The following is a 13,658-nucleotide window of genomic DNA, read 5'->3' as shown; positions in this document are numbered from 1 at the left end:
ACACGTTCTGTCAGTTTGACCATTTAGTCTTCAATTAAGTGATGACATGGCAAACATAGGGTCCACTTTTTATCTTAGGTGTAATTAAATATTAAGAAATAATATTTTCAAATTTATTTTTTTACACACACATATATATATATATATATATATATATATATATATTTTAAACTATAGATCAATTTTCTCTCTCCTGCCTCACTTTATCAGAATCTGGCAATCTCTCCTCCCCCATCAATTCCTCATCCTCCTCCTCCTCCTCCTCATCTCTCTCTCTCTCTCTCTCTCTCTCTCTCTCTCTCTCTCTCTCTCTCGACAGCCTCATCCTCCATATCCACCCTCACACCATCTTGCCCAACACAACACATAAAACCCAACCGCCACACCCCCATTCTCAGCCTTCAAAATCATCCTCGCCATACTCACAATCACCTCATTATCACAGCTTCGTTGTTGGTCGTTGATGTACGACTGGACTCGACTGTGCCAATGTAGAGGAAGCTAGAGGGTGAGATTCTCGAGTCGAGTCATTTGTAAATCTCGGGTCTTCCTTCATTGACGAGTTTCTTAAACTCAAACAAGTGATTGACTCGGTGGCGGTAAAGGAAGAAGGCAATGGTAGAGAGCATGCCAAGAGTGACAATTCCTACAGAAGCTGTGATGCTAGTGGGGTTGGAATAGTGGTGTTTGACAATGGCGGAGGGGATTGAGGCTGATTTGGGGTCGACCCATATGGCAATTCATGTAAGAAAGACTGGTCAGTTGGAAAACTCGAGACTTCTGATGGTGGGGATGGTGGAATCAGTTGCGACTCGGTCTTAATTTCATGGTCAAGAAGAGGGTTAAGTGATGCTGTTGATGATGAAGAGCTCTCAATTTCATGGTCAATTTGAATGCGCGAGTGTTGGTTTTTGCTTTTGTTTTTATTTCCGAAAAGTCCATTCATCATCTTCTTCTTTTTCTTTTGCTGCTGGGTTTTTTGTTGGGTTTGAGAATTTGTTTTTGTGTTGTTTTGGTCGAATTAGAAAGACGAAAATTGGAAGATGAGAGAGGAGAAAAGGGTGGCTGGTCTTGGAGTTAGTGGTGTAGAGAGAGAGAAAGGTGGTTGTGTTGAGAGGTTTTTGGTGGGAGAGGTGGCTAGACAAGATGGTGTGAGGGTGGGTATGGAGGATGGGGCTACCAAGAGAAAGAGAGAAAAAAAAAAAAAAAAAAAAAAAAAGAACTGATGGGGGAGAAGGAAGGGGCTACCAGATTCCAACGAAGTGAAAGAGAAAAAGGAGAAAGAGGACAAATTTTTTTTTTTTAAATTTTGTTTCTGCCAAATTTTTTTAATTTTAAAATATTATTTCTTAATATTTAATTACACCTAAACTAAAAAAATGGACCTTACATTTGCCACATCATCACTTAACAAAAGACGAAACGGTCAAACTGATGGAATGTGTAAATTGGTTGAATTTTAAAATGTTAGGACATAAATAGACAAATTAAAATCTCGTTGTCCATTTCAAGAATGACCCAAGTCTTGAGGGGTTAAAATGATGTTAGCCCAAAAATAAACAAATAATCGGCTTTTGCAAAAAGAAAAACACTTGATATTGGGCTGAAAAACTAATATTGGACTCAAGCCCAAACCAACCAAACTTGCAAAAACAAACCGAATCCAATCAGATCGGCCCAACTTCAGATTTCAGTATCCAATCAAATAAACCCAAGAACCGTTATCTTTTCTGGTTCGGCCTCCGAGTCAGGCAAAAAGTCGACCCGACCCGAACTGTGCCTATGCCTAGGAAATAGACAAAAACGACCAAACCCTTCACCAAAATCACCCGTTTCCTTTCAATACCAACCAAACCAATTCACTCTCAAACCTTGGACAAGTAGCCTACCAAAGAGCCGGCTAGTGCATCCACCTACCAAACTCTATTTCATTCAATAACCTAACCAGTTCCCTTGATACCATCTCCCTCTCTCTCTCTCTCTCTCTCTCTCTCTCTCTCACTATTTACTGTCTGTTTTGCCTCTTGGCCTGGTAGCCCGCATCGTTAACCGATCTGCATTTTCACCCAGTAGTGTCTTTTGCCTAAGTACACAGCGGAGATACCAAGAAAAGCAAATGGGTGTTGATGGAAAGGTCTTCACTTTGGCTCAAGTCTCTGAGCACAACACCCCCAAGGACTGTTGGCTGATCATCAATGGCAAGGTTCTCTCTTTTCCCATTTTTACCATATGATATGAAGCTTTGATTATCTTGCTTCTTGGATTATATTCTGTCTTTATATTTATTGACCCCGGTAATTTTTTTTTTTCTCTGAGGAGTACTGACCCAAGTAAATTGGAAGGCTTTCATTTATAAAGGAAATGAGGATGGGAATTTGAATCCTTTGCATGCGAGTTTAGTCATGCATATGATCAAAATAGATAATTAGTTTCCTTGTGACATTATGGATCTTGTTTTCTTTTGTTTTTTTGCTGCCAAGTTTTTTTGGTTTTCTTTTTAGGGAACCAACCTGGTGATTCTGTTGTTATACATGTTAATGTTTACTCATAATTTGCTGTACAGCAACCTCTCCTGAGACTCACTTCTATTTCAGAAACTACAGAAAATCCCTTATCATAATAAGTTTTAGAGTAGTTGTTAGTACTGGATTTGCTGTTTCTAAGATGGATTTTACTAATTTCTATGTTTAAAGTTTACTTTTCAACATGGTAATTGTATTTAAGAAGAGTGATGTGCATGTATGGTAAATTTTTTGAGCTTTTTTCACTCATTTAAGAGATAATAGGAAGTATGGAAGAATATGAAATGAGATCAAAATCTTTTTTAAAACTTATCAAGAGATAGGAGATTGGTGTAATTCGTGTAGAGAAAAGAAGTTTCCGTTATTCTCGTAATCTCAGGGAGGTTTGTTTATTATACCCTTCTGTTAAGTGCTAACCATATTCATTAGAGGTAACATATTCTAAAATGTTCATGAGGCCTTGAACAATTGTGATAACAGCCTGAAGTATGCTTGATGTGATTTAACGTTGCAATATGTATTGGTTGGATTGAACTTCAAACTTAGCTTCAGTATTCAGAATTTGTGTCTTGGTAGTGTTTAGTTTCTATGGTGTGAATTGCAGATCTTTAGAATACTATTGTGTTCCTCTTATGTCTTTATAGTTTACTCCATTAGTAATATCTATGTCTGTACTGTCAATTTAGTAGTTTATTTGGTAATCTTGTTCTGTCTTCCTAAGCTTTATGATTTGGCTAGAAATGTTGACCCCCATTGAACTATTTAAGTATATGTTTTGAAATGCTTTAATTGGATGTGTTGCACTTTGCCCATGCTAAGAGATTAGATTCTCTTCCACGCTAGGATTACAATGGTGTTTTTACTAATCAGGAATTGGAATTCTCATAAGGAATTGAATTCCACCTATGGAGGATTCTTGTGTTTACTTCACATCAAGGAATTAAAAAGTAAGTGGGGCCCACACAAAATTAGGAATTGAGGAATTCAATTCATGGGTGGGAGGTGGTATTCTAATTCCTGGAGAACTAACCTATTAGGAATTCATCTTTTTTACGCATTATATCCTCACACAATTTTAAAATTCCAAATTTACCATTTACTTTAACCCAACAATAAGGACATTTTAATAATTAGTACCACTCCTACCCCAATTTCACATGGTTTAGTAAACAACTTCAATAGGAGTCCGGAATCTAACTCCCCTCAATCCATATGGTTTAGTAAACAACTTGAATAGGAATTTGGAATTTAATTCTCCTCAATCCAACTCCTCCTTAATTCAATTCCTCCTAATCCAATTATGGATTAGTAAACATGCCATAAATGATAAGATTCCCTGTATTTCCCACCAAAGAGAGTCAAATCAGTAGAGCACTGTGACCTTAGTTTTTTGGACCATCCAATTAGATTAGGTGATGAGATTCACTTCATAGTACTGGACTCACTAAAGAGTTTACCAAATCAATAGAGCACTATGATCATAGCTTTTCAGATCGTCCCATTAAAAAATTATACCAATCTTTTATAAATCTTCTGTTGCTTGATTGAAACGGGAAAAAATATATATATTTCAAGAATTTTATTACCATCCTTCTATTATTTGTGGTCTTGGGTTGCCAGACTCATTAACTTTATAAAATGTAGTCCAGATAGCACTCTAATGTTTTGTGGAATTTTTTATAAAAGAACTTAACAGATGTCTATCTATATTTTAAGGTCATGTTTTGGCACTCCAAAATCACCTTTAAATTACCTAATGCACTCCTCATATGTGAGTGATACAGTGAGGGAGGTGAGTTTTGGAGTGCCAAAATCATCCCCCATATTTGTTGTATAACTAATGTTAATCATCTTCTTTCCAATTATTTGTTGTAGAAGTTACTTTGTTCTGAATGTTATGAAGATTCCTTAGAAATATTTTGCTTCCTGTCATTGACAAAATTATGGTCTCATCAAACTATGTTTAGTATAGAACCGCATTTGTTTCCACATCCAAGACAATATTATTGTATCATATGCTTTTCTGTTTAAAGGTGCATTGCTAGGAACTAGGGGCGTACTTGAATTATTGACAGTTGTTAAACTAGTATCTAGACCGTAAAGTTGTTGGGTATTGTCTTCTTATATCTAGCAAAAAAAACAGTTATCTTGCTTGCTTTTTTCCCCTCAATGATATCATCTATTTATTTATTTTTTATCAGGTTTATGATGTGACCAAGTTTTTGGAGGACCATCCAGGTGGTGATGATGTTTTGTTGTCTGCAACAGGTGTGAAGTTAACTGAAATATCTTTAAGAATCAAGTTTTAAATTTATCATGATTTGGCAAGAAATATACAGTTTCAGTGAACATTTGAGTTACGGATTCATTCATATAATCCTCCCTAATTGAACCTTTAGTAAGCTTATTTAAGGGACACATTTTATGCCCCGCTGTGCTATGTGGTTTAACAATATGAAGCGTCCATCTTTTTAAGTCTATTTTCAATTCCTTGAAGACATTGCCCCAATTAGAACCATTTAGACATCTGATTGCTATCAAATTAGTTTGAACATGGTGTGTGAATTAATGCTGAAGGATGATAATCAAATGATTAAATAGTTTTTTATCTGGTTGTTTTCTTACAAAGAAGATACTTGAATGGAGACTTGAAACAATGGACTGTTTGATTGTCAAACCACTTTGAGGGGTCGAATTCAGTGTGTACGTGTCCCTTAATAAGTTCATTGAGGGATCCCTCAATAGGAGGGCTCTGTACTAGATACCTGATATTTTGCATGTATATAATTTATTCTCTTATAAGGCCCTTAGATGAGGAACTAGTTTTAAATAGTTTGATTAATGTGAATGATTGGAATCCAGTCGTCCATAGTTTATCGAACGGTTGAGAAGCAAATGCCACATGTTATAGATCATGTTGACTTGTCTGTACCAACAACATGATCATTGGCTTGAAGATATGTTGTTAATTGTCTCTTCATAAGTTTCTTTGTGTACAAGACAGAACTTGACGTTGCTATGTACTTTTCCAGGGAAGGATGCAACTGATGATTTTGAGGACGTGGGTCATAGTGATAATGCCAGAGACATGTTGAAGGACCTGTACGTCGGAGACATCGATGCCTCTACTATCCCCAGCAGTACCACATATACTCCTCCGAAGCAGCCTCATTACAATCAGGACAAGACTTCTGAATTTATCGTCAAACTTCTGCAGTTCCTTGTTCCCATTGCAATCTTGGGTTTGGCTTTTGGCATCCGCCTTTACACCAAGTCAACTTAAGTTGTTCTATGTTATGTTATTGTGACATATGATTGCTAGTCGTATAATATTGTGATGAACGATTACTACTCGGTTGGTTTGGAAAATCCAAGACTTCCCTTTCTCGTCTCTCTTTGTTGTCCTTGCATTTGGATGATGTTTACTGATTTTTTGTGCTTGCCCCTTCGTGTCTCGAATTTAAATAACTTAAAAGCCTCAATGCATCATTTTTTAGTTAGAACATATATATTTTCTTCTTTTTAATTTTTAATTTCTAGATTAAATCCGTGCAGTTGGATTTTGTTCCTTCCTTATGAATTTGATTCACCTTTTTATACCTAGTTTTTTTAAAAAAGTTATGCTCTGTTTTGATGGAGGGACATTTAGAAAAGTCAAACAAAGCAGCCCAAAAAATCAGCTGACTTATCAATATTGAAAGTTTTGATACAAACCCAAAAAATGGGCCTAAATTGATCATAGTAAACACATTTTTTTCCTCACGAATGCTTGAAATTTTGGGTTTTACATTACTTTTCTGTTGAAATAACTAGATGTAGTATAATTGAAAGTAAATCTGTGTGTTTTTTCTTCCAATTTTTTTTTTCAAATCTTGGCATACATAAATTGTACTAGTCTAAATAAACAAGTGTACCTTATAATGTCATGTAATAAGTCATAATGTTGAATCCCTCCATCCAAATGAAGCATTATAGCAATATCATGGCGTAGGGTGGGTCAAATTTGTCATTCCGATCTTCACTCCCCTTCTCTAAATGGGGCCCCCATTAGTATGGGCGAGTATTGCTCGAACCCATCCCCACAACTCAACCCAACTTTTATTTTCTGCAAGGCCCTGAAAAATTGTGTCAAAATCAACTGAAAAATTGTGTATCTTTTTGAATTTGAAAAGAATATGCTAAAGTTTATCCCTGGCCTAACTTGATGGCTCATTCCTCTTATTAGATTAATATTGATAGGATAGGATACGCAACATTCTGATTCTGGAAGCATTTGCATTTATTTCTTCACCTTGTTAAACCCTTTGTTCTTTTCTTTGTCCTTCTTCTACTCCTGCGAAGCTGCTTCACTGCACCAACATGGATCCACCTTGTCCTCAAAGAAAATCTTTAAGGTAAATGAAGCTTTGGTAGGTAGAGGTGTGACAACAAACATAATGATAGAATACCAGAGTAATTAACGTGAGTATTGCAGAACAGTCCGAGGTTGACCCTATAGTACATTAATGTTGTCTCAAACTTAATGTTTAAACGACATATATATATATATATATATATATATATATATATATATATATATATGTGTGTGTGTAACTGTATTCACACAACTTTTAGCAAACACAAACATGGTGCTTGAACTTATTAAAGATTAGGCATCATCATGGGGGAGCAATTACCAATTTTTCCACTGAATTTTCTATTTGACTTGGCGTCATATAATAATCAATTCAAACACATTGTTGATTGTAGATCAAAGAATTCTTGCCCTCCTCTAATGTCTAATGGGGCCTATGTTTTTATATCGTTCAAGAGCTAGCTATAATGGATGCCATAATAAATAATCAGTGCAAAGCAAAGGTTGTATTTATTTACTGAATCGGTCATCCAGTTTTTGCAAATGGCAGACACCGCCAAAGCAACCTTGAGATGCTTAAAGGGACCCAAAGACACCACCTGTATTGATGACTGCTTACAGTTCATAGTTATGCACAAATGTCCAAAACCAAACAGTGACTTCTCTGGAGCCAAAACACACAACGTACCAAACAGTCAACCTGTCTCCTCCTGCTTCTTCAAACTTCAAACCGACACCAGGCTCCACCTGCACCTCCACCTCCACCCTCCACCCTCCACCCTCCACCGTCACTACTATAAACATTTAAAATCACCTAGTCTACTCTACTCTACTCTACTACTACTGTAAAAAAAGATAACCTAGTGTCTCACAAGAATATTGGGATTTTGGGTTCAATACTTATGCGCAATTTCAATCTTTTCAATTATTACTCTTATTACATTACTATATACACACGGGCATCTATCGTTATCACGTAGAAATAATGATGAATGACAGAATAATTCAGTTAAAAATGATTGTTCTACCACTATTACTCATCACTATTACTATTACGTGACGAGAAATACGTTTTGGTCGGTTTAATACTTATTCAAACACTTACCAATTAGATTATCATCTATCAACTTTTGGATCAAATTTCAGTTGTCATTGAATAAACCACGACTTTTAACTTTGACAAATAGCATTCCCCTTTATTCTCACAAGCGTGAAATGAATATAGTCATTCAAGTTTTGGATTTTCACAAATGACAGCAAAAGGGCATGGTGGTGCATGTGGGGGACAGTTTCTTTGTTTTGGTCTTGCATTGGCAAGCAAAGCAATGAATGCACACTTGAATACTTGAGTAATAATTAATTGTCCTAAAATATGTGAAAACTAGAAAACCTTCATTGGAAATTGAAGATTCCTCAGCTTCAGCCTTCATCCAATGCCAACCATTGGAAGCATGCAATACCAACTTCCACTATAACCACCATTGCTTCATCCAATGCCTCCTGCTTTATGATGAAATCTCCCAACTCCATGAAAATCATAAAGAAAAAAGTATCAGAATGTGAAAATTCAGTCTGTATCTGGATTTTCCTTTCTTCATTCTGCTGTTTATGCAATTGTTGTTAATGGCTTTTAACTCACTCTGTATCTGAAATTTTAGGGCTGAAAAAGATTAAAGAAACAAGAATTCAAGTTCCCAATTCTTGAGCTAATGAACATTAGGATATTACTATAACCAAATTTCTTTCTTAGGGTTGAAAGTTTTCAAAAAATTTCTCATACAGATTTTCTAGAAATTCATGTTGAGCTTGGAACCTAGGTTCAAACACAACCTCCACATCTGTTCCCAAATTGTTAAATTACATTCTTCTGTCTCTATTTATTATTTATTTTATACACAACTTCACTTTAGTCTTTATATCCAAAATAAATAGGGTGAAATGCCGTATCACGCTAATGGTAGGATAGCTTTCATGCCTTATATTTATATTGGAAGAATATTTTCTTCTCTATTATCATATTTATTTGAATTTTTAGCTGTTTTACCCCTGAAATATGATAATGGAGAAGAAAAGATTCTTCCAATATAAATATAAAGCATGAAAGCTACCCTACCATTACCGTCAAAACCAGCAGTCGTTATCAGTTCACACTATGAGATAAAAAGATAAATAAATAGAAAAATAAAAATAAAATTTGGACAGTGCGGGGTAGCATCATCTAATGTTAGTGAGAGATCATGCATTGTCTCACATGGCAATATAAGGACAAAATTAAATCGGCCAGAACATAGCAGCAGCAGATGGTAGAGGCAAAGCCAAAAACATGAAGAGGGGGAAAAAGGGTCATTTATTCCAAGAGGTTCCTAAAGTTGCATCAGTACAAGTATAGACAAAGAAGGGGAGGAAAATACAGAGTACAAGACAAAAAGAAAATCAATCTAAGTAACTTTCTGTACTTACTTAGACTGACCTAATTCACTGAAACCTAACCCTAACCCTACATCTCGTACCCTCTTTCCCTTCCTCTCTTCTCTTACATGATCTGTTAGACAAAGGACTTTGATTTGTATTTGTTGTGTACTCATAACATCTGTTATGTTACAGACCATTAGTCTACACATCTTTGCCAGTCCCTACTTCTTTACAAGTAAAAGAAGGGTGATGGAAAATAGAAATAACAACCATCACCTCAACTACTAAAAACTAAACCCTGCTAGTTTAAGTTTCCTAAGCCCAAGATCAACCAAGAATGTGCAGGAAAGGAACTCCTGACGCAATGCTAATTATATCTTCTAAGGATCCACTTTCTCCCATTCATAACGTCCCGGGAGCGGTTTATCATTCACAGGGTCAAAGTTGTATCTGCACATAAACCCACAATGGAAATATTACATCAACTTGTGAGGATATAAATGAAGTTTGTATTCAAAATATATGACGAGCAATACAAAGTCTATCCTAAACTTTTAACTAAAGAGTAATGAGTAACATACTTCGCAATGAATTGTCTTTGCTGCTCTCCTTCAGCACCAGCGAAGAACTCATCCATATCATGTGCTGTTGGTATGTGCCTCTGCGATGACCTCTGTATTCTCCGATTTGCTTCAGCTGAATTAGTAGGCTTGGTAGTAGAACCAGGGGTTCTGATGGTGTCTGGATCCCTTATCAAGCTACAAGGTGTTGACTCCCTTGTGGTCCTGCAATAAAGAAAATCAATCCCATTAGATATAACAAGCAGGCACATGTAACCCAAGCTAAACTTAAGACAACACATTAATTTATTGAGGGGAAAAAAAATACAAGCTTTGCATTTCAAATGGTGTTAACTATAGGTATGGTTTACTGCAAATAACACCATTAACAAAAATAACAGACCATGAAGTAACACTGTTATCCGTTCATTTATCTTCTGACTCAATCATGCAGGACTTGACCATGAAGTAACCAAAGTGCAGGATGCATTCTTGGTACTAAATTCAGTGAGAATAATTTTCACTGGGCATGTTTTCTTTTCTTTTGTCGGACTCTGGACATGCCTCAATTGCCAAATTTTTTTAGTGGACTCTAACACTCTGGTTCCCCTCCCTGCCCCCAACCTTCGAATGCTTCACTCACCAATAAATCAATCCTTCCATATCCTCCAACCTTTTTATAGTGTTTCCCTTTGTAAAACAAGTAAACAAACAATAAACTGTATCTGATCCTTGCCTGTTCAACGTACCAAAGACCAGCACACTTACTGGCCAAGAAAAATAATAACACCTCAAAAACGATTGCTATCATATGAAACAAAAAATCATTGGTCTTCTAGATGCAAAGTTGTGGGCATAGATTTGCGGCATTGAGCATATTTATTTTCAATAACGGAGTTGAAAGGATTAAATCCTATGTTCCAAGTACAGAGTCAGAATTATGTCAATTGTCTTAGCCATTAGAACTTTTAACACCCAAAAAACAGATAGATGATACTAGTCAGTTAATTGTTGCAGAAGCATGGGAGAGAATTCATGTTTCCCAAACTCGAAAACTTAAGTTATCAATATATACATGAAAACTTAAGTGTTAGAAAGAAGTAGAAACTCCAAATTGAAGGATAAAACACTCAGTAATCAATCATGTATAAGAATTAAAGGAGAAAGACGTAGCCAAAACTGTGAAATAGGAAAAGAAAGAACTCTGGGTTTGTACATGTCACATATATCTGAAAACAATCCGGCACCATCGTGACAAAAACACTGCTGGAATAAAGGAATCTTGTTTACCCTCACAGGGAAATCAGAAAAAGAAATTCTAGAAATTTTTCCTTACATGTAACTTTCAGTCCCCTTTTGCAGCAGAAATGTTTTACAACCAAAAGATTTCCAGTGGAAAAAGACGGTTTCAAAAAGAAAAACGGAGAGAGAGAGAGAGAAATAAATAAAAAGCTCAGAATTTATTGATAGATTTTCTTCTTCTTTTCTTTCAAGAAAATTTTAGGAAATATAAAAGTTTCAAATATAAATTTTTTTTTCAAAGAAGAAAGGAGAAAAAGAAATTAGTTTTGGTTTCCTGAAAGAGAACAATAACCTGAACCTGGATAAGTAGTTCTATTAAGTCCAGTTTTGTGGAAGTCCTGCTGTACGGTTCCTAATTGGGATAAACACGAACAATAACCAAACAGTGCATGCAAGATAACCCCACAAGAAAACAGAAAATCCCAACTTTTCAAGCGAATTTCATCCAGTATCAAAATGAGAAAAAAACAAAATTTCTCCTAATCTTAATTTTCTTAGAACCCAAACCAAAGTACAGTGATTTAAAGAAGAAAAAAAAAAGGAATTATGTTTAAAAACAATCCCAAAAGGAGCTTTTGAAGGAAAAAGAAAATTCCAGAATCAATGGAAAGCACAGATTTTCTGGCTGTAAGCAAGAAAATAAAACGCAAAATCAAATATAAAAGTTTGATTTTTTATTTGTTTTTTTATATAGTCCGCTTTTCCCAAATTTGAAAAACTAGCAATTAAGACAGTCAATTATCATTTCCCCAACTGAAAAAATTTAAAACCCTAAAAAGTAGTGTTCGAAAAGAAAATAAAGAACAGTAATTCGTTGCAGACATTTTCAATTAAATAAAACTTCTCCAAAACTCAAAATCTCCCTTTCAATTTTCCTTCATTTTATCGGAAACCAAACAGATACCTAAATCTTTTTCTTTTTCCGGAAACACCCCAAGAACCCCCAACGAAGAGGTTGCACACAAAATTAAAATTAAAGAAAACCCAGAAAACCCACCTCTTCTCTCTACCTTCAAGCTCGAGCACATTCTCTCCAAAGGAAGCTTCTTCGACACCCAAATCGCCATTTTCTTTGTTGTTGGTGTTATTGTGCTCATTCTTTTCTTGACCCTCTTCCTCTTTAGGCGCCATTTGGTCAGCCTCCTCAGCCTTCTGGCCCTGAGCCTTGGCCACCGAACCATGGACTCCAAGCCTCGAAGTCGCCCTAGAATTAGAACTAGCCTTGGGTTTCTGCCTCTTGGGCTCGAGCCGTTTGGGCAGGAGAATCGGGGGCTTCTCGAGGCGGCGGCTCCGGAGCTGGAGATAGGAGCCGGAGGTGACAGGTGAAGCCGACGACCTCTGGAGAGCTAGGGTTTTGGCTCGGGTGCAAACTCCGAGAGAGGCTTGTGACTGTGGGTGTGGGTGTGAAACTTCCATGACTGCCATTTCCCCTGCGGACTTGGACTTCCTCATGTACTTACCCATTTCTTGCTCTTCTTTTTTTTTCTTATGTTCTGTGTAATCTCTCTAATCTCTACTAGTTGGTATTTGTCTGTTAAAGCTCTCTCCAGTCTCAACTCATTGAGAGAGAGAGAGAGAGAGAGAATGGAAAATGGGGAAAATGGGGAAAATTGGAAAGGAAGGGAAGAAAGGGAGAGTGGGAGGGTATTTGTAATTTTGTAGTAAGTGGCAGCCTAAGAGCCTGCCTTGGCTAGTCGACTGGAAACAAGAATGAAAGGGAAAGAAATATGGGGGTAGGGTTGGAAAAGACTTGGAGAATTTCATTTTCTCTCTCTCTTTTTCAATTTCATTTTCTCTCCAATCTCTAATGCTACTTCAAAATTCTTTTTTAGGAAAAAAAAAAACCCAAAGGGAAACTATGCATTTTGTTTATAAAAAATAAATGCATTTTGGATAATATCAGTGAGAGATTTTATTTTTATTTTATTTATATGGAATGGGAGAATTATTAGTTATTTGCAAACCAGTTTTTGTTGTCACCCTTAATAATATTTTTTTTATTAAAAAAAAAAAAAAATCTTATATATGTCTCATGGAGTGTGGAATTTATGTAAAATAGGGTGAAAATGGCTTCATTTCAGTATGTAATTTTTTTAGGGGAACTAATTAGTGATTAGAATTTGTCAGTAAGATATTTATTGTTTAGATTAGTTTATTAACTTATTGTTAGTATTTTTGGAAGGTGTTGGTGATTAATTAATGATTGAGCATTAAAATAAGTATGATGGCTTAGATGAACCAAAACCAATGAGGGTAGAGAGAATCGCTCTGAAAACAACAATTAGAAAAAATCTGATTCTGCCCTTGCCCTTGAGCTTTACTTTGATATTCTAACATTGATTCTTCTAAATGCTGAATCCAAGACTTATATACATTAAAAACATCATATACAATTCAAATTAATTTGTAAAAGATAGTAACTATTATTTACTTTTAAACTAGGCTTTTCGTCTCTAATTAAACTACATCTACTTCTGTCCTAATTTTTCTAATTCGAGTGATCCTTAT

General features: G+C 35.8%; 2 protein-coding genes across 3 annotated transcripts; one reads left to right on the top strand and one right to left on the bottom strand.

The window, feature by feature from the left end:
- Nucleotides 1–1,827: 1,827 nt before the first annotated feature.
- LOC110749719 (cytochrome b5) lies at nt 1,828–5,913 on the top strand. Its single transcript, XM_021949887.2, has 3 exons — nt 1,828–2,203; nt 4,724–4,790; nt 5,555–5,913. Exons 1-3 carry the CDS (start codon nt 2,117–2,119, stop codon nt 5,803–5,805), a joined length of 405 nt encoding a protein of 134 aa, XP_021805579.1. The 5' UTR covers nt 1,828–2,116; the 3' UTR covers nt 5,806–5,913.
- Nucleotides 5,914–9,196: 3,283 nt separating this feature from the next.
- Nucleotides 9,197–12,840, bottom strand: LOC110749728 (cyclin-dependent kinase inhibitor 5). 2 transcript variants are annotated; one of them, XM_021949906.2, is made up of 3 exons: nt 12,153–12,840; nt 9,870–10,075; nt 9,197–9,738 (listed from the first exon to the last, which is right to left on the bottom strand). In XM_021949906.2, exons 1-3 carry the CDS (start codon nt 12,612–12,614, stop codon nt 9,669–9,671), a joined length of 738 nt encoding a protein of 245 aa, XP_021805598.1. In that variant the 5' UTR covers nt 12,615–12,840; the 3' UTR covers nt 9,197–9,668. The 2 variants fall into 2 exon arrangements, with proteins under 2 accessions (XP_021805598.1, XP_021805590.1); XM_021949898.2 differs by having other exon boundaries at nt 9,870–10,073; nt 12,148–12,839.
- Nucleotides 12,841–13,658: the final 818 nt, after the last annotated feature.

Source organism: Prunus avium, chromosome 1 (genome assembly GCF_965620075.1).
Source record: "Prunus avium chromosome 1, drPruAviu1.hap1.1, whole genome shotgun sequence".
NCBI lineage: Eukaryota > Viridiplantae > Streptophyta > Magnoliopsida > Rosales > Rosaceae > Prunus > Prunus avium.
Note: the sequence above shows the minus strand (reverse complement) of the source record. Positions and strands in the feature narration are given on the sequence as shown.